We start from the raw sequence: 21563 nt of genomic DNA on the forward strand, positions 1-21563 counted from the left end.
TTAAGCTTGAAAGATGAATTTTTGGTTTTCTTTGCTTTTACCGTTAGGAAGTTAAGTTACGCCACACTATGTGAAATAAATCATCAATAATGTTTCATAATACAATTTACCTTTCTGAATAATGGTCCAGAATTATTATACTAATAATACCGTACACGATGAAATCTATAAATTTAGCGCTGGTAACAGTACCCTAGCACTAGAGTTCCCGCTGAACTATATCTTATAAACAATGAGAGACCGAAGTGTGACCCCTGGGGCCGCCGGCGATCGTCTCCAATTTCCTTCGATAAAGCGCAAGAGATCATTCATGTACGAAGCAAATACGACACGGCTGCCGAATTTTAATATTTACAGAAGTACCTACCTATATATAAACCTACGTACTTTTTATTATTATTAAATTCTGTAATGCACATCAAATTAAAGTATAGGTACTTACCTGATTTGAGTAGGTACTATCATATCTATGTATCTAGCGACCTTTTTGGGTAGTCGTTTGCTAAACCCACTTTTTGACGTAGTATCTTATAATTTGAACTATGAAGTAAAAAAATTATGTCTAACTTCGGTATAAGTTATTCCTCGGTGGAACATTTCAACCGCATCCAAAGTTCGGACATCCGCAGTGTAAAAGCTCTCCATAATACCCCAAAGATTTGACAATAATTCTCAATTCCTCTCGCAATGCTATGAATAACTCAGCAGTCAGTATCTTAGCCGGAACCTAGCCTCTAAGACCGACTCAATTTAGATTATTGCTTTGTAGATACTGAAATGTTATATCTTAATGGACTCCTTGAACTTGAGGACATTCAAGTGGTTTAGAAATTCGTGTGTTGTCTCGTTTGGCTTAAAATGATTGCTTATATTGTTTCTGTCAGTTTTTTCTACTGGCAAATTATCTTTTTACATGACTTCAATTCATGGTGATACCTAAATATCATAGTAGGTAGGTAAGTTAAACAAAACCATTCGCATTTTTCTAGTTCATCATCATCATCATCATCAGCCAATAATCATCCACTGCTGGACATAGGCCTCTCCCAAGGAGCGCCACAACACTCGGTCCTCGGCCTTCCTCATCCAACCACTACCCGCCACCCGCCTAAGGTCGTCAGTCCAGCGGGCAGGAGGGCGTCCCACGCTGCGTTTGCCTGTTCGTGGTCTCCACTCGTGAACTCGTCTACCCCAACGGTTATCGGTTCTTCGGCAGATATGACCAGCCCACTGCCACTTCAGCTTGCATATTTTGACAGCTATGTCGGTAACCTTAGTCCTCTGACGGATAACCTCATTTCTGATACGATCCATCAGAGAAACCGCAAGCATAGCTCTCTCCATAGCACGCTGAGCGACTTTAAATCGGTGGACCAGTCCTACCGTCAGTGTCCACGTCTCTGCACCATACGTCATCACTGGCAGGACGCACTGGTTGAAGACTTTTGTCTTCAGGCTCTGAGGAATGGCCGAGGAGAATATGTGACGAAGTTTCCCGAATGCAGCCCAACCCATTTTTCTAGTTACAGAACAAATAGTGATCATCACATACATTTCTGAGCAGTATAAAATGTATACAAAATCTATGGAATTTACATCAGGTCCCTAATCTCTAAACCCCTTTTAATTTAAAATACGTTTTCTCTTTAAACAAACCCCCTGTGCCCTATCTGAATGAGAGTAACAGGATTGTCCATCCTGTACATTTACTTAGCAAATTATTCTTTGTAAAACGGTACAGGAGGTTTGAATCCATTAATTTTCGGAAGGGCGAAGCAGGTGTTTTGGCTAATAAAGTATATTCTTTGATTACAAGGGTATCCAATCCACCCTTTGTGGCACATTTAATAATTATATTACTTCGTAGCATCCGTACTTTAAAATTTAAAATTTGTTATATAGAGGTAGTATTGCTATTTAAGTATAGTGTTATGTAGCTTTACATAAATATGTAGGTACTCTACAGACGGTCGAATGGCGTAGTGGTTAGTGGTCCTGACTGCTATGCCGAAGGTACCGGGCTCGATTCCCGGCTGGGGCAGATATTTGTACTCGGGTCTTGGGTGTTGATATTTATATTTAGTATCTATCTATCTATGTATTTGTGTAGATATATCAGCTGTCCGATACCCATAACACAGGTTCTGCCTAGCTTGGGGTCGGATGGCCGTGTGTGAGATGTCCCCACATATTTATTATTTATTTATTAAACTCTAATATCACAAAACCCTAAAGCTGTTAAATATAAAAAAATGACATTTGTATTAATCAAAATATTACAGTGAATTACTTTGCAATGCGTGCGGTATCACGTACGGCTATCATTAGGATGGGTTTGAGTGCAAATTGTTGGCTGCCATTTTTGAACCGAGTTTCAGTACTTTCCCGATGTGGACAATTTGTACAATTCCAGTTCATTTAAACTTTAATGTCGGTAGCATTGTGCGCATAATTTATGAGGTTCAAACTTACTGTTTGCATTTGCATTTTAGCGAAAGTTGGTTACGCATTTTAAAAAGGAAATGATGATATTACTTTATTTATTGCATCAAAAGTAAAAACTAGATTTAGATATCAATGTTGAATAAACAGGCCTCTTCATTACGTACTTATTTGTAATGAAGCCCCACTGCAACGGAAATGATAGTACAATATTCATACCGTCTGTTCAAATAATGATCGCATATTCGTATACTAATGACAAATCTATGCACACAACCGCACAAACAACAAATTAATCTGCTCCGTCAAAGGGTTCCGAACTCCAACTAACTGAACTGAGCCCTCTGACAGATATGATCGCCGCCCCCGAATATTTCCGAATAAACATTGTCCATGCCACTGTTTGCTCTAAACCGTTTACACATCCAGCCACTTTGATGTCATCTGTTTTTTCTTGAACTACTCAGAGAATTACATCAGTTCTCAATTGCATGTCGACTCTAGCATTTATTTTCATCTGATTTGAATTCAGAATCGATTGGAGTTTTAGTGGTAGTTGCAACACTGCAATTCTAAGGGGTGTCTGTACAAAATTATTGCGTATGGTTGGTTGCGTGTTTCCAAGTATGAATGGTTCATTATGCGAGGAGGATACTTTGATGATAGTATTTGGGATGTGCCATTGTTTATGATTTGCATCAATTGTTTGTGTTACTGTCAAAGGATGCGCGCTTGTTTGTTTTGTCTCAAATAAAGGGGCCTATGTTCATTGAGTGTGAGTAAACTGTCATGTTGACTTTAGTATGTATTGTTTTCGTTTTTTATATTCTTATTTTATAAATAAAGTAGTTGTGCGTTGTTTAATTTCACCATATCCGCTGTTACTGTACGTGTGTAGCTAGTGAAATTTCCTAAACCTCGAAGTAAAAATATTTCCTGTTCCAAGTAAGTATTTTTTTCTAGTGAAACAACAAAACTGGCCCTCAAAAAACTCTTTCGTATCGGGTGAAGCTTTCGGAGTAATTTGGCGAACTGTAGAGCTCCTTGAGGCTTCGCTTTGTTGTGTCCTCCACTCCCGCTAACTATGTTCCGAACGTTTCTTTCCGTTGCATTATCCGGCTAATTTAATTCTTCAGTGGTTTTAGTTTCACTGGGTTGTTCGTGATTTTCTTTTACGGCGTCTTTCATAATATTATTCTAGGAAAAATTCAACTTAAATTACCGGCGTATAAAAGGTAGGGAAGAGTTGAGTAGAACTGATTAGGGACTGCAAGATATCATTATCATATACTAAAGAAGTGTAGTTAATGGTTCACCTGCTTTCCTATGTGCAACAGTGACACATAATACCTATTTGATTAGCAGTTTTTAAAACAAAGCTATTTAATTCTAATCATTTCCGCATGTCTCATCCATCGTATTGTCACGTCAAAACCTTATTATCCCATTCATCTCCAAATTACCTTTTGCATGCCTCATTGTCACCCAAATACGACCTTTCTACTTGTCGGAAAGCCTATAATTTTCCATATTTTCGCTCCCTCTTTATTCTGGGCACAATTTGTCTCAGTCTATGTATAAAGAAGGATTAAGTCGCGTACACAAAGGAGGTGGGGATCAGTCGGCGATTTTCCTAAACAAGAGGCCTTGATGAGAGCGCCATTGTGCGCGCGTCCTTAGGTCACTGCGACTTCGCCGACTGAATGAATGAATGAACGAAATGAGCGAGTCAGATGCAGCTAGCAATTTTCCGAGTTTCCTGTAGTCGAAAATTTTGTTATTAGTATACTTTTGTTCTGACATTTTCGTCCTTTTGGGTGGTTCTGGTTATAAGAATAATACGTATTTTTCGCTTATAGCTAGTGGCGCTTAAACCTTACCTTAAAATCCCGCTACACAGACCCGACATCTGAGTGAAAATAATATTATCAATATAGATTTCCTAGATATGCACAAAAGAAGCACGTCTTTAGCACATCTTACAATCAAAACATTTACGAAGTAACGAATCTGAACAGAAAATATTAATGTGCAATTTTCTAATTTCACACATAAATTTTTACTCGTCACCCCTCGTAGCTTGTCAAGAGTAAAATACACAAACATGTCGAACACAATTGGCCCTATTGAGCGGAACATGTGGGGGGTAGGGGGGAGGATTATCGGCAAAATTACAACTTACAAGAAAACTCACCCGGGATGTTAAAAGTATGGCTATTAGGATTGGTACAGTCGGCTAAAGATGTTGTCGAGCTTAAGTCGAAGGAATTGCGTTTTTTTTTTATCACCTTGCAGATATTTCATGAAAACCGCCATTAAAATCTGATATCACATATATATGTATACTTACCTTTATGTACATACAGTAATGCTCACGACTCTCACGACTGTAATCCCAGAAAGGGTAGTCACAGGCGAGTCACGCGCTTTTCGATGCACGGTCCACGGTCCTCTGCACGGGCTCGTTATCGACATAAATAAACTTCATCATATCGCGATTCGCCATAAATACGGCGCTGTGATCGAAGTCGATAACGAATCCGTGTAGCAGCCGCTGGCTGTCGACGGCGACGCGACGTTTCCTTACGTCAGACGGTACATTCGGCCCTCTCTCTGACAATGGAATGAATTACCAGCGGGAGCGCGACAAGGCGGGCTCAAGTAGTCATTGGAGTTTTGGGGTAGGCTAGCGTGGAGACGGATTCCTGTTTCAATAGATAAATATGTGAAAATTTGGGCCTCGCATAGTAAAATTGTGATTTCCGTTTACACGACACACCTCCGTTTATTGCGACTCGCCATAAATACGGCGCTGGTATTGGAGAAATACTAATTAAACGAGTTTATCGACGTTGATAACGAAACCATGTAGGCCTGCCACGTCACACCTTTAGCAATCTCCTTATGTTTTCTTAAATAATCTGTATCATTACCCATATTATATAAACTTACCTATATTAAATAGAATCATTGACATAATTCATCATCATCATCATGATTACCTTACTATCAATGTAAACATTCTTCAGCCCAGAATTCTACCAAACATTGTCCACATTAAACGAATCCATCTCCACAACATTGAGCGTCATCCCTCACACCCCAGCGATGTAATGAGGCGACTATTATTATTATTATTTTGTAACAAACAATACGGTTAATATCGCAACTACAATGCCGCAATCACCACGGCTACGAGGCTTGTAATCGGTTTATGAGGAGGAAGACTTGTGACGTCACCACTCGCTGTACTTATAGGTATTAGTAAAACGCTGTCATTATGGTCTTTCATAGCTTTTGCCTGAAGTCTGGATTCATTATCATAAATATTAACGCCTACTGGGTCGCCTAATGCTAAAAGTAGAAGAAGGTTTAGATAAGTAAGTTAATGGTTCATTCTTTCCTAATATACTAATTATGATTTCAGTACATATCAGGAATATAAATTAAATGTCTTAAGTCGTGCGCATATGCCAAACGCAAGTGTTAATTGTTATACGAAACAATGTTGCGACACTAACAAAGCAATAAATCACTAAATCGATTTAAAATCGACAATACGATTTGCAACTCCATTCACGTCACTCCCTCAATAGTTGACTGCAAATAGGCTGTAAACCTCCCCGTCGCAAAATGCACCTTAAGTCAAAGATGGTAGAGGTTGTGGTGACCTGGAAATAAGTTGGCAACACTGAAACTATTAATTTCCTTGCCATTAAGGGCACAATGACGTCACGCGGTGGCGCGAACAATGTGCGAATTGGCGGGAAATCTGACAGGTTGTAGTTCAATAAAGCTGCGTTCGGAAATCGTAGTATTTTAGTGGATTTCTCGGTAATGTGTGTAACATACTGTTACCTACCTATTAAATAAATCAATAATGCCAAATCCATATATTTTTTGATCGGCTGTAGCGATTTTAGTTTAACATAGGTACAGTAATTATCTTTTCATCAATTCACTATGATATGTAAAATCATTTGACAGCAAAAAATAATCTAACTGTTTCGGACATGGCCACAAGCAGACATACAGGACAAACTTATGACACCCCTTTTGCGCAGGCAAAAACAATAATCAAAGCTCGAAACGCCTGACACAAACATGTAAATTTGCTCAATAGGGCACAGCTGATTTCAATTTGTCTGAAGGGTGCGAGTGCAACAATGCCATGGTGGAGTAATCGGGGCAAATTATTTTTGTACAACAAAATAAGATTATTGCCTCCTTGCCGTTGGAACTCTTTGATACAATACAACTGGCTGGTAATCACAAAAGTTTCTTTTGTTATTAAGATTTTAATAATATTAACTTACTTGTTGATAACACATAACATCATTATGACGGTTTCTTGACTGTATAATTTCCGTCTTAGTTATTTATTACATATATGATAAAGTACATTAAATATTTTATTTCTTAAATTAAATTGTAATGAAACTTGTGTCTCCATTTTCCGATGGCACTTATAAATCCAGGTTAGGTTGAACGATTAGAATTAGCTAGAATGTTCTACAAAAATACCTGTAGAATTCATAATTCATAAGACACATACTTTCAAGTAACACAATTTAAACATTATATAAAAATTGCACGAAATACAATAAGAAATACAACATTATAAATAAAAAATAAAATATTGTGAAGCGAGGTAATCAAATGAAAGGTGGAAAAGATTTTTCTTCCTAAAGAAAAGTCGACGAAGAAAGCGTAAGTGAATTATTTATTCTATAATAAGTTTATTCACAATAAGGAGCTGGAACGGAATGAAATCGTATTTTTCATTCGTCTCGGATAATTACGTTCCATTTTATGTAAATAAATAAAATTATTTAGCTGTTTTATTTCGAATGGACGGCTGAACCGTTCCACTTTGTTAGAAAACATGGCAGAAATTAAAAACGATTTGGTAATATTTTGTAGCATAAATTCCTTGCAAGTACCTTGTTTAATTGAATGCAAAAAATAAATGGTTTAAATGTGTAAGGGTTACCTATGTAGGTACATTATTAGCCTTTAATCATACATTGCTATAGATATAGGCTTCTTCTAACGAGTGTCTGTACAGGATAAAATGAAAACCTTAAAGTCAATGAGAACCTCCTCCTTTTTTCGAAGTCGGTTAAAAAATAAAAACACAGTAAAATAGCGACTTGCCTAACGGTAGCTGGAAAGACTAGTAAGTATAAGATAAAAGTGCCAACAAAGTATTGTTAATATTTGATATAATTTGGCCACGTCCGCACGGGTGCGGGGTCGCCATTTAGTGACAAGTCGCTTTCTAAGCGGCAACCCGTGAAATTAGTTTAGGCCCAACGATGTGCGAAATTAGATGCTTGTCCTTTGGATGCGGTAAATTGTATGGTTTATTCCAGCATTGTTACCAACATCTTATTGGAGCTGCTATTTACTGCTTTTTTGTATAGTTAATCCGCAAATTGTTCTACAAATAAAAAAAATGGTTAGCTCTACTGCAATGCACATAGCGCCGGGTGCGCGCCAGCCGCAACACTATCCTGAGCACATTCGCGGAAAGGTTTTAATGCCAGTACCTAAACCACCGTAGCATGATACACAGGGCGGCAGTCAAAATATTATTTTAATATCATTGATTATTTTTTAGAAATTTATGTATAAGTATTTTATTGTGTTTAAATTTGATTGTGAATATTAATTGTGTTAACTTATGGACTTTGAGTCTGAATTAAATGATTTGAATTTGAATTTGAATAGGCTGCACAGTGCACACACCTCTTAGATATTTAATAAAAAGAAAAAAATACGAAATTCAAGGGACATGTCCCCATAATTATATTATTATACTTCTAGTTGTGAATATGATGTTTCAAATATGCCTTGTCCTACCGCTATCTTACAACATCCACGCCTCACCTCCCCTTTGCCGGGCACTAACGCGATTTGCCGAGCCACTGTGTTACCAGGCTGCATTATTATATTCACGTCGGCACAGAATTGTTCGCTATTGATATTTAGTTAGCCCCCTGGAGGCCGGCGGCAAACGAAGTTTCGATGAATTCGCTTTACTTCGCTTCAGGCATTCTTTGGACAAGCTGGTATTTTTAGATAGCTACGCAAAAAAGGGATAAAATATACCTGTTTATACATGTGGTAGGTATAGGTAAGTATTATATGGTAAAATACCTAGGCCTCTGAAAAGGAAAATCAATTAAGCTAATATTAAAATATAAATAAGAAAACGTCATAGACCAGTTGCGCTAACAGACAGGCCAATCAGAAGCGGACACTGATCCTTTCCCACATCCATCTTTACCCTTCCTCCGCCTCGCTCTGAGAGTCAAGACATTCGATTAACAGACGAACGCTGCACAGGTTGTCACTGCACCGTCTTAATTTATACGAGTTATACACGGAAATCCGTTTAGAAATTAATCAGTGCACGGTCACTTGTGGACTAATCGTAGCGTGTGTCCCGTTTCCCTTCGATTAGTCGTAGGAAATTGCTGTCCCATCTTAGATAAAGTGTAAGTTTCTGGACGTGGCTTGGTGGATGACATTTGCGCCGCTCGCGAGATGGATGCGGGGGATGTGGATGTTATGAGGCTATATCCTCCGCTAATGTGGATGCTAAGGTTACAATTTATATCGATTGATAGCAATGGAGTTTATATGATAGGTTTGGAATTACGTAAGTACTTATTCTCTAATGTTAGACATTGAAGAATAAGTTATTAGTTTATTACTGACAGAAAATGATTGTGATAATTATTGTTCTTGACACTAACAGTTATTTGATTACCTAGATATATAACTTTACTATCTCTTATAAACTACGTTGTTATTGGATACCTAGGCACTTTAATATAGACCTAACTTTTAAAAGTCTCAAAAGCAAACAAATATCTGTTGAATATTTAAAATCCCCCGGCAGTCTCCGCCCTGACTTTATCAATTACTTAATTTGAGACCTGAAACTTTGCAGACTCTTTGACGAACATCTTCTTAATTATTAAAACGTCTTCAATGACAATAATGATATCGTCATAGGTTTCTTTTATTAACGTGATGAAGTATATGTATAATGGTATAAATGTTGGTAGGTACTATTTAGAACTAACACAAATGTTGGTTTATGAAATTGTATAAAGTAAGTCTAATATTATAAGTTTGTACTTTTACCGTCGCTTATGAAATCTTTTCTTAATAAATTTATAAAATTTATTTGGGACCTGGTCTTCGCTACACACTTCAAACTTTAAACCTCAAAGACCTCGCAAACTTTAGGGTAGCCGATGTTGATATCGAGTCAAAGACTGTATTACTCCAATTAGCTGTCGTCTATCGTTACAACTGGAAACACAAATAGCGTTCAAAGCGCCGTGGCAGACAGTGGGTATTTGCTCGAGAAATTCGTTTGTTAGTTCAACCAATGAAGACGCTCCGAGACGCTTTTATACCCACACTCTTGTCTGCGCTACCTCATCTATGCACGCACACACTGACGCTGCTTGTTTGTATTGTACTCACACATAGCGCCCGCCAATTAGAATCCTTTATCTTGTGACGTCACTAACATCTCGAAGCACACATCCCCATCACCGACCAGAGTTATGTGATCCGCGCTCAGCGTTCATGCCATAGAATTTTCACCCAGACAAGGATAGCTTGGGCCAATGACGGAGGTCTATATTGTCTGGTTTCTTAGTTAGCGGACACCTCCGTCCGAAGGAGGCAGTAGAAGCAATCAGTACACCAATTAGATGACTTAACGATGTGAATTTGACAAATAGATACGTTTGGCTTTCGACCCGCTCCCGCTCTACAATTAAGTAATATGATTAAAGGTAGTTAGTACCTAACTAATGCTTCTCATGTCGATTGGAGCAAGGTTTTCTTTATTCTAAACGATCATTAGCATACACTTCAAAAGTCTCCACGCACACTAGACGATTAATAATTTTAATTGGTAAACCTAATTGTCTTGTACCCACATAGTTACCTCGGCAACACAATGCATTCACAATTTACCTCACGCTTTAACCCTAATCTCACCAACCTCTCTCTTCCACAGAAACATGTCATCTAAAAGAAAATCGCCACCGTCAAAGTTGCAAGAAGGCGGCCCCGAATCCCTGAAGCAGGTGGCCGGTCCCGCCAGCTTCCCCGACGAAGAAGAGGAGGCTCCCTTCTACAAACTGTCACCTTCTTCCTCCACCAGAAGCTCAGTCACCGGAGACGAGGCGTACGAAGACGAGAGACCCTCAAAAAAGCAGAAATTCGAAGACATGACCAACAATCTCTTAGTCCCAAACTCGTTCCTGTCGCTTCACCAAGTGGAACTTCAGAACAGAAGGCGTGGTTCCTCTGAATGCAGCAGCCCAGGGCCTGACGCGAAGGCGCTGGGTCTTTGCAATAATAACAATTCATTGCTGAACCACAATAGCGCGCTGTCTCTGGCGAACCCTCACAAGCGGTCTATGGACGACGTCCTCAAGAGATTGACGTCGAAAATGAATATTAGCAATATTAAAGAAGAGAAGAGGCCCACACCGTCCACCACGCCTGTTAAGCAGAACAAGTGAGTATTTCCCACGTATTTCCTATGTTTGTTTTTATTTACATGTCATATTTATCTTTTGTTTTCAGTTTGTTGAAGGTATGGCTAAACCCGCGAATTGCGAATTACCTCTGACAAAGTCCTTGCCTCTGACTTTGGGGATTACAGTCGTGGGCATATATGTTTGTATGTTGAAGATAATTATATGGTTCTTAAACTTTACACAGGACCTATCATATGTATACCTGCGGTACATTCATACGCAAAGCATACGTTAATCGGCCTTAGGCTATGTGTGACCCAAAAACATGGCTTAGAACTTTTAGATCCACTCTCGTATACCCTGCCAGATGCAGTTATAAATGGCATCAAATTACGTAAAAATATAGATACTCATAGTTTAGTATCTATGTGGGAATGCACATACGTATGAATCTACGAATGCATTTGAATTAGATTAGAACGAATACCTGACCTTTCTTCAGGTACTTTTCATTAATATTTCATATACTTGTAATTAAATTAAATACGTTATCCAAGCAGACATAATAATCAGTATGTACCTACGGATGTCACCTTCAAGAGATCATTGTTGGAAGTACATAATGTTTATACGGAAATCATTATAATATCACTTAGGTTATCTTCTATTATGAATTTTCTCTCTACTTTTGATAACGTTTCTTAATCTTAATACCGTTGTTATGATGCGATAATAATCTGTGCAACATTAATGCAATAAATTATAAGTATTTATATCATAAATTGTTGCCATAGTTTATGAACTATAAATAATATCAAGAAAGTTTATAAAACAAACGTTTTGTTATACAGCCTAGCCTACCTAGACATGTCCTCTTAATAATAGTGACTCGATGTGTTATTTCCATTTTGGCGTGTTTTTACTAGATGACTGAGATAGTGGCACTACGGGTACCTAGTTTAGCAAAAACGAGACAACAACATAGAGTCGTGGTCAGCACTCCAATAACCTCAGTTTTCGTAGTCTAAAGTGACGGCCTAGATTCGTTGTCGTATTAAACAAAGACACGATATTTAGGACTAAAAAAGAGTTTCGTGGTAAGTATGATATAGTTATGTAGGACTGTAGGTAAGTACCGTTTTAAAAGAGGTGCTCTTCAGCAGTTGTTGATGCACGATATACCTATATAAAAATAGTCACTAAAATTTGATAAAAAAATAGAAACCATAACAGCTATGATGAAAGTGTATGTAATAACGAGTAACCCGCAGGTAAAATGGCGTCCAGCTAAACTCAGATAACTTTTATGGTTAACACAAGCCACATTAACTAAGCAATGCCTATAAAACCCTTGTTTAAAGTTTACCTAACATGTATAACACTTCGTACTACCCAACTACTGGCCACATTGTTTTTAACGACTCATAATATGACCAATTAAATCCCAGCTAAAATGGCCGACAAAAATAGTCAACTGCATTTAGCTACTTAATTTCAAAATAACGACGGTATAATGTTGTTTTTGTGTTGTTATAAACTTAAAATGTTGTTAATTTTAATAACATGTCGTTTTTAGTGTTTTTCCCGCTCACACCTAAATTAATAGTGATTTTATGTCAATTTTCACCGAATGATGGGAACCATTATTTGTACATAAAATTGATAACGTGAGGGGTTTACTATAAACATATGATGAGACATTCAATACCTAATCAAAAAATACTTAAGATAAAGTGCGATTACTATTAAAATTAACTTAAGTTAATATCTCATTATAATAATATTTCATAGCTCGTCAAATAGGTACAGATTAATGCACACTATATGCATTTAAAAGTATCGATATGAATTTTTAAAATTAATATTGTACAACATTACAGAAGACTAATTAATTTACCGTCTCGATTCTTAGACATTGAAGATTATGCTAAATGACTTGCTGAGCTCTAATAGAGGACAAGACTAGTATACTTAAGTATTGTTATTTTAAAGAGCGCCTAGGGTGGTCTAGCGCTACATATTAGCTACATTTTATTGTCACTGTAATGTAATAAACTTACAGTTATTTTGATGGTCCAACACTAGCTATTTAAAAGGTAGTAAACGATGATAATGTGCGTATTAACGGGCGTCATATTGACTTTAGGTTTTACTTTAACGACTACTCGTATTGCCACTAGTTTAGGTTACTCATGATGATGATTATACTTTATAGCTAAAATTATCATTGGTACAATTTGCTCCTTGATTTAACTAACGTACTTATACTCCTTTCGTGTAGTTAGACGGTAGGTTTAGTAATCTTTATTACATTACTACCTCTCTTCCATTAGTCCCACAGTGATTGGATGCACAATTTTTAGGGTAGGTAGTTGATCCAAGAACTGTCCAGTATTTACATGGGGTTACATAGGGATACCTAGTCGTGATGAAAATAGCATTTGAATAGCATACTTATTTCATCGTGAATATTTCATGACCAGTTTCCGTCCCAAAGTTCAGAACTCATGAGAGGGGCTGATGATGAAACCGTGAATAGCATTCCGCACATATTCAATAGACTTTGTAATTGCAGTTTAAACAATATCAAGCGTAGATATCTATCGGGAATAATTGAGGTGATATAGTAAGGTTAAGGCGGGTCGAGATGTGGACTGTAAATATTTATGCTAACAGTATCTAATGCGATATTATTGTGGAGGTATTATCTGTCTAATTAATAGCCTGCTTATCGATATCGCGATGACATTATGGATTGTTGTCCGCTCTTGTTTTGTTACTAGACGGCAACATTGTACAGTGGTCTTAATAACCTAATTACAATTTGTATATATTTTGACGATTTTAAACTTTTTTTGCAAGTATTTAGTTAGTAACTTTAGTGTAGATTGTACAATCTTAGTAGAAACAATGGCTATCTGGCGCTTTATAATCATAATCGCTGAGCTTTATAGCTATATTAAATATGCAAGATGGCAACTTATGAAATTGCCATTTTAAATATTTTTATAAACGTAAGTTTGGATTGGACCATATTTGTATACCTGTTATCATCTAAATTTTAACTTAATAGCACGTTAAACTGCTCTTTAAATGCTAATTCGAATCTACGCTATTGTTTATCATTTTGTAATGACAAATGAATAATGGTAGGTATCCAACATCTTGGTTTTATATTTAAATAATTTGTTCTTTGGATTGTGTATAAATCGTAATTTTATAGTCATTTTGTATGATTGATGAGGTGTTTCTGAATATTAAGTAAGGTGTTGTAGTCATGTGTCTGCGGAATTAAATACTACACAAACATGCTCGTTAGTTTACAATGCTTTACGTATGTAGACCCACGGATATTTTTTTATTCACGCAGGGTTGCCAGTTCCCGGATTTCATTGCGAAATGGTTTTCTACTTTAAACATTGTACATTTTACCAATATCATACTTACTTCTATAAATAAGCAATGAAACGCAAGTGGCTTGTGCAAGCACTCACATAAATTTGCAAATAAGTACTTTTATTGTGAACTCTAAAAACTCTCCCAATATTGCCCCAATAAATAAAATGGACCGTCCAATTCTGTGTGTTCAATAAAAATACGCTTCGGACGTAAACGGGAATGGTGCATGAATTCTTTATTCGAAATTGTATCGTTGGTCATGTTAGGGCATTATCATTTTTAGTGCTCGCCACACCGATGGCAGCATTCAGATGGAATTTTTGATGCACTGGCGACACAGCCGCGACGCGATTGGTCGCCCTGAATATTGTATGAGCCAATCACGGAGCTGCGCTTACCGCTGCATTCAAATTTCAAATTATAAAGGCGGGAAATAGCGACAAAGTCAGCTGTTTTGCAATGTAGCCCGATGTATTGCGGTTTCTGTAATTTGTTGTTGGGTAACGGCTAGTTAGTGTTGACAAACAGAATAATTTGATCATTAGATTATGTGGAGCTTGTTAATCATTATTAGCCATTCGTAGTTGGAATTGCAATAAACTTAATTCGGTTATTAACACAACTAGTAACATTACATCTGGAGAGATTTGCTTTAATTTCTACGCTTGATGATATAGATTAACCAAGTTATTTTAATAGAAGAGTATGTGTCAAGGACGTTACCTGAACCCGGGTACCTTCAGCTCACGAGCATCATTACTGACCACTGCACCTACGCCTACAATGCACAATGCCGCGACAAACATTCGTCTATTAGAAATTGTATTGTAAAAATGGAGGCCGGCCCAGATAATGACATCAGTCAAAACAATCATTGAGACGTCTCGACGCGACGTTTAGGTAATGGCTATTATAATTTGACCCACTCACTCAACGCTCTTAAAATATATATCATTGTACAAAATGAAGCCAGTCCATTGTTTAGGTTGGTTGGTCCATGTGGTAAAAGCGGGCGGTTTGGATCTGAGTCTCTTTGGTGGCATTGATATACATAGATATATCTTTATCTCTATCTAATTTCATTGATTTCATTTAGGTACTTTTCATTTTGATGTTTGTTTTTTACTTTTATTTGTCTATTTTTCACCTATATCGTTGTTCAGTGTAGTGTACGTAGGCATACAAAATTCAAGACAGTAGTATCTAATACTATATTTTTATAGAACTTCCCGGTTATTACTCAACAATCATATTTCATCGTCATCGTCATCATCCAATCACAATCTATGGTTAGATATAGGCTTACCCCAAAACACGCTGATAGAAGAAAAAAACGGTATTTTTATTTGGCTTCTAACCTCTCCACTTATGGACTCTCGTGAGCCCTACCCGCTGCCGCTCCATTCTATTCTATTCTATTCTATTCTGAGAGGGGGCGAAGTTCCTGTACGTGGCTCTCTCGAGTGGAACCTTTGTACATATCCCCTTGATTTCAGCTCAGCCAGCCTAGCTCCCGAGTAAACTGGAGTAGCAAGCCTGGGTGTTGCAATAGTACCGCTGCCGCTCATTCCTTACCCCACCCCTCCTGCAGGTTTGATCCGTAGCCGTCATAAAAAAGATGAATTGACAGACATTAGGCCTCGTTCACAGCTTAATCTAAAGCGATAGCGATTACCCCGGCGTTTAATTACAGCCCACGGCCTTACCACAATGGTCGCACATTTGTCTTAATATTTTCGTCAGAGTAATGTACTTACAACAATATTATTTATTTTGTCAAGTTATTATTTCGGCGGTCTCAACAATAGTTTAGCTGTTACAGGTATTGTATTGTACAAATGACAGAGGCTTATGCAGCGCTTTGTATTGTATTTTAATCTGTTGGCTTTGTCACTTTTGTTCGTTTTAAATAAATTAGTTTCAGTGTTTTGTTGTGGGTTCAGAGCATTAAATCTATAATAACGTAACATAACTAAAACAATTTTTTTTTTAAAAGAATTGTAATAACGACTAAATCATTAAAAGCAACTTTTCCACGCAAGTCAGATCGCCCCACTTGGAGACAGTAAAAAAACTAATCAAATAATTGAGGAACAGTCAGTATTTTGAAGACAAAGGTTATCATAGTGCACCGTGTCAAGACCCAAATATTATGAACAAAACAAATTTAATAAACCAATTTTGTAATACAAACCTGTAATAAGGATGGATAAGAAATACTATTATTAAATAGTTATCATAAGTGATATCATAATTATTTTTGTTCTTAATGAGTTTTCATTTAAAGTTTCTTTTACAAATTATGGACGCTCCATACTTTTTAGCCGCAAAATTATGGGTAAGAAAAAGAAAATGATAAGACAGAGGGTAACAATTGGAAACCTCTCAAGGGGTCATTGAGCGATGTCATTAAAATGTATGGTGAGGGTGAGTCTGCACGGCAAATTTAGTGTTTTTTTATGTGTAATTTATTATTAAAATAACATTTTGGTGGTTTTTTACCAGTTCTAAAGCTTAATAATTTGCTACTACGGGCATTATGGACAGTACTCGTTTTTGTTCCTATAACCCTCAGGCATATATCCGTAACGTTTATAAATTACTTCCGTAACTAACATAAAGGTTAATTGGAATTAATATCGACATGCTCGTAAAAATCGAATTTCTGAGAAAATTACGATTTTAATGAATTTTTACATTAATATATATTTTAAACATTCGTAACTTAAAAACAAAATCAGCTTTCCGACAAAATTTTCCGATTTTAAAAAACAAACTGTAACAAAAATGACAAAACTCACGGCAAAGATTCGTTTTTAAAATTCCAATCTCGAGCCGTCACACCCACCTGACGGTATCATAATTGTGAAAAAAATAATCTCTTTTCAAACTTCATTCTTTCAATATTATTATATTGGCAACACTGCTTTGATTTTCCCTCCGCGATTCGATCAAACTTCTTACAGCCTCCTTTGATCGGTGCTCTAAGATAAATGAGAAAATAATTGCTTTCGCATTATTTGCAGTTATGGGCTTCTGACTTGAGGTACGTAATAAGATGTTAAATACGTATTATGTTGCGGTTTTTATTATAAATTCAATGAGTAGCGATTAATTATCAATTAATTAGTATTCAATTATCATGTTACTGCCCACTGTAGGGAGTTTCTTTGATGTTTTTTTTTTAAATAAATCGCTTTAACGCAGACTTTTATCATTAGTTAATAGGTAAAGACGAAACATATTTTTTTTTCATTTTTAAGTTTCAATTTCTAAGGAAGACTAAACTGAACTTTTAATCAGCACAGGTGGCAATGGCAACCCTAAACATCATTTCAATAAGCACAAGGCATTCATTTAGCGGCCATCAACATTTTATACAATACAATAAGTTTTGTGCTCAAGCGCAACGCCACGCAAATCGCCGATCCTCACAGACCAAAGACTCATTGTCTGTGGTGACAAAGAGATATTCTAGTCTATGGTCCTTGTCAATTGTTCGTTTGCGCACGACGTTACCAACATACCACAAACACAATATTGTGTCATACTCATATTTAGTTTACTTGCGTAACCTTCCCTCACACAATGGTATGCTCTTTGACTGTTTGCACATTTTTTTTGACTTCACAAGTGTTGTTCCAATCTTTGCTTTGCATTTGAATTTATTTTCGACCAGTTAGAGTAAACACTGAGACTATTGAGATCGATATTGTACACTTTTAGAGGAGAACGCAGAGATTTTAGTGTTTACTTTTTTGAGTAACTTATTACAGAAATTATAAGTCATGTGGGGTATTTAATTGGAGCAAGTCGTGTGGACCGTTATACAATCTGATTCAGTTCAGTTTTGACAGGTTGCATTATGTGAATTTAACTTGTTCGCAGCAACTGGTTTACGAAGTCGCATTTTCCTCAAGTCACCTTTTATTCTTTCTTATCTTTTTTGTCTTTGGAAAGAAAATATAAATTAAATCCTATAGGTACCTAGTACCTACCTAAGTTCAGGTGGAAAACAAAAAGCAAAAACTATCCTCAAACAAAGCAATTAGGTTCCCACCATTTCCGCACTAGGGTTGGGGTGCCTAATAGACTATTCGAGTACTCGATGTTTGCACAAATCGATTGATTCGATCCGATTATTCCGGTCCGTGGGATTTCGTTGTAGTTTTTGGTTTTGGAACATGTCTGACTTGCGTACATGTGTGTATGTGTACAATTAAGATTTTAATTTCTTTGATATTACTACTGTATTATAAGTTTTATAATTATGTAATTAAGTAGGTACATCACTGGAGAATTGAGTCCTGAAAAATACGCCAATTACAAAAATAAAACTCAACCCAACATGACCTGACCTTAACCTGATTTAAAATGCTATCATCTTAACCGAGTCTTAACCCTACTTTTATTGTTGGTTCTATGAAATAGCTTCCAAAAGTTTATGTGGTGACATTTTGAGCTTTATGCCTGTGGTATTAAAATGGGGTTTCGCGAGCTCGTGCGTACATGTGTCAATAAAAAGTGAATGACGACATGACGGACGGTGAACTAGTGAGTGAAATAATCATGAGGGCATTGTGGGCGACAACGACGATGAAAACATGTGGATACTCCTGTATTTTATATTAAAGTAAATAATAATATATTACCTTGGTAGGTATTTTACATATATTTTTTATTATATTCTATTTTCTAATCTATCTTTTGAACTTTACTAATCTGTGACAGCGCTATTGATATTATAGTAACCATAGTTTTTTTTGTTCATCGGTATTTGTTAAAGGTACCATTCCGTGCATCGCGACAGTCGTAGGCCGCGCGCGGCTTACGTTACTACCTACTGTCAAATATATGGCACTATGTATGGCACTGCTGCGACAGACATATAGGGGACAAAATGACAGTCGCGCGCGGCCGACGACTGTCGCGATGCACGGAACAGTACCTTAAGTCTTGTGATACCTTGATAACTAAACAGCGAAACATGCCACCTGCAACATTTATCTTACCAGCGTATCTGAGGCAATATCTACCAAGCTGTAGCCTCTTAGTCGATTCACCAATCCTAATCCTAACTAATATTATAAACGCGGAAGTAAACTGTGTCTGTCTGTTACTCTTTCACGCCAAAACTACTGAACGGATTTGAATGAAATTTAGAATACAGATGGTCTAGACCCTGAGAAAGAACATAGGCTACTTTTTATCCCGGAATTCCCACGGAAAAACTTTTTAAGGCGAAGCGAATCTCGCAGGAATAGCTCGTCTCGAATAAATGAAAGGCATATCCACACTACCCGAGCGCGGCGATGTTGTCGCGAGGGGCGAACAAGACGGATGGCGGCCGCCTCGTTGTCTCGCGTTAAGGGATTTTTTATTGTTCATCCAAATTGTTTTGAGGTGGCAACCCTACGCTGCATACTTTATGCCCACCGTTTGTGGTTGCTATCTGCGAACGGAAGTTTCGACTTTAATAAAACGAACTTAGGATCTCTTTCCGTTGTGGCGCCAAGTTGAAGTTGTACTTTTTGCGGCATTTGAAAATAGTTTTTGCTGGTCAGTGCTTAGGTCTAAAATGTGCAAAGACGTGGTTGTGGATTTACGTAGCCACAGTTACTGTTTGTGCTATTTATGATGAAGTCCGGTGCAGGGTTACATCAAAGGGGGTAAAGAATAGACGCGAAGTTTGTGTAAGTACTTCTATCTATATATGACCTCTTTCAGGCAAACAGTGTGCAAGTAAACTGAAGAATCGTCCGCAGTTTTAAACTATCCATCGTCATTAGTTTTGATTACTTATAAATTTTACTTATACTATTCTTCTACCGTTATACCTAATATAGGAAATAAAATATTCCTTAATTGTCTAATTAAAAACCTAACATAATCAAGATTACGATTAAAACGTGGAGGAAACATATTTCATCATAAGTATTCTATAGTTTTTAAACCGAGTCTCCTTTTTCAGTTTATCCACTTTTCACACTTACATTTCGCAATTTCGAAACTATCTGTAATAGCTGTCAATCGTTTATCGATCGTTTATATAAATTATAGCGGAGGCTTATTAAACCTGTCACGGCGCGTACTTTCATGAAAACAGTGAAATTAGCCCCGAATACGCACTTTATAAATTTGCAAATTACAAGCCATTATCACGAGTGACTGCCGGGCACGCTAACCAACGCCAATTAACACCGTTTCTGAACCGAAAACAAAAACTTATATAGAGCAGTTTAAATTGTAATTCGTTTCGTTCAGAAACAGGTTGCCCAATCGCTTTCATTTGCGGGTCTTGACGCACTTGCGCGAATTCGGTTTTCGAACAAAAGTTTAGATCGGAAATCTGTATTGTGATAGTTCCAACAATAGCACTCTCGTGATTTTGTTGATTAATTTTGGCAAAAGAGTAGGGATTTCGATTTTGAAGCAGAAATGCTTACTAACTTTATTGAATTTGTCAATTGCCTGTGCTGTGCCGTATAATAGCGTATAGTATTTAGCTTGGAATTCATGTTAAAACGGTGTTGTAAAATCGTACGAATGTGGCAGCTCCCTTTCAGGACGTGAAAGTCTTGTCTCATTGTCTTCATGGAAACAACTGCTAAAGGCCAATAAGGTATTTTAAATTAACGTACGCCCTCATTGCTCGAATACTTTTTGGCAAAAACGGTTTTAATTGATTGCTTTTTAAATGTATAGCTTTATTTCGGTAAGAGCCTCGAATTATTTATGAACGGTAAGAACAATTCGTACGATTTTCATCGTTAAAAATAAACTTTTGTTGTATAACCTAAATTTGCAATTATGTAACGAATATTTAGATTTTTAAGTCCCTATCGTATATTTAAGTCACTGCACAATATATTTTAGCGACAAAAATATTCAAAACTTGTTCGTCAAACAACACGTTCCGTAGGTTCGCCCGTCGCAAACAAATGCAGGTCCCTGAATTATTTATACGTCAGCGTCAAAGCGTCGTGACGTCACACGACGCACGGGCTTCGTCTCACGGCTGTGTTTTGTTTCCGTTTGAAATTTGAATGTGTTCGAATATTGAATAAGGACGTTATATTACAGGAGTTAGAATGTCTGGGAAATTTTAAACGGTTTTCAGCGTGTTTGTTCGTTCTTCCTCCCTCACCTAGGTGCAGTATAATATTGGGTGTTTTAAAGAAATTATCATGTACAATATTTAAT

At 37.0% G+C, this 21563-nt stretch overlaps 1 protein-coding gene across 2 annotated transcripts in view; it reads left to right on the top strand.

Annotated features, from left to right (window-relative positions):
- Positions 1-21563, top strand: part of LOC105398198 (transcription factor SOX-5) — a 203626-nt gene that overhangs the window by 138409 nt on the left and 43654 nt on the right. For both annotated transcript variants that reach the window (XM_038120522.2, XM_038120521.2), the window contains exon 2: positions 10493-10999. In XM_038120522.2, the coding sequence (XP_037976450.2) occupies positions 10497-10999 (503 nt within the window). In that variant the 5' untranslated portion in view covers positions 10493-10496. The remainder of the gene's footprint in view (positions 1-10492; positions 11000-21563) is intronic.

The sequence above is a fragment of the Plutella xylostella genome, chromosome 14, assembly GCF_932276165.1.
Source record: "Plutella xylostella chromosome 14, ilPluXylo3.1, whole genome shotgun sequence".
Lineage (NCBI taxonomy): Eukaryota > Metazoa > Arthropoda > Insecta > Lepidoptera > Plutellidae > Plutella > Plutella xylostella.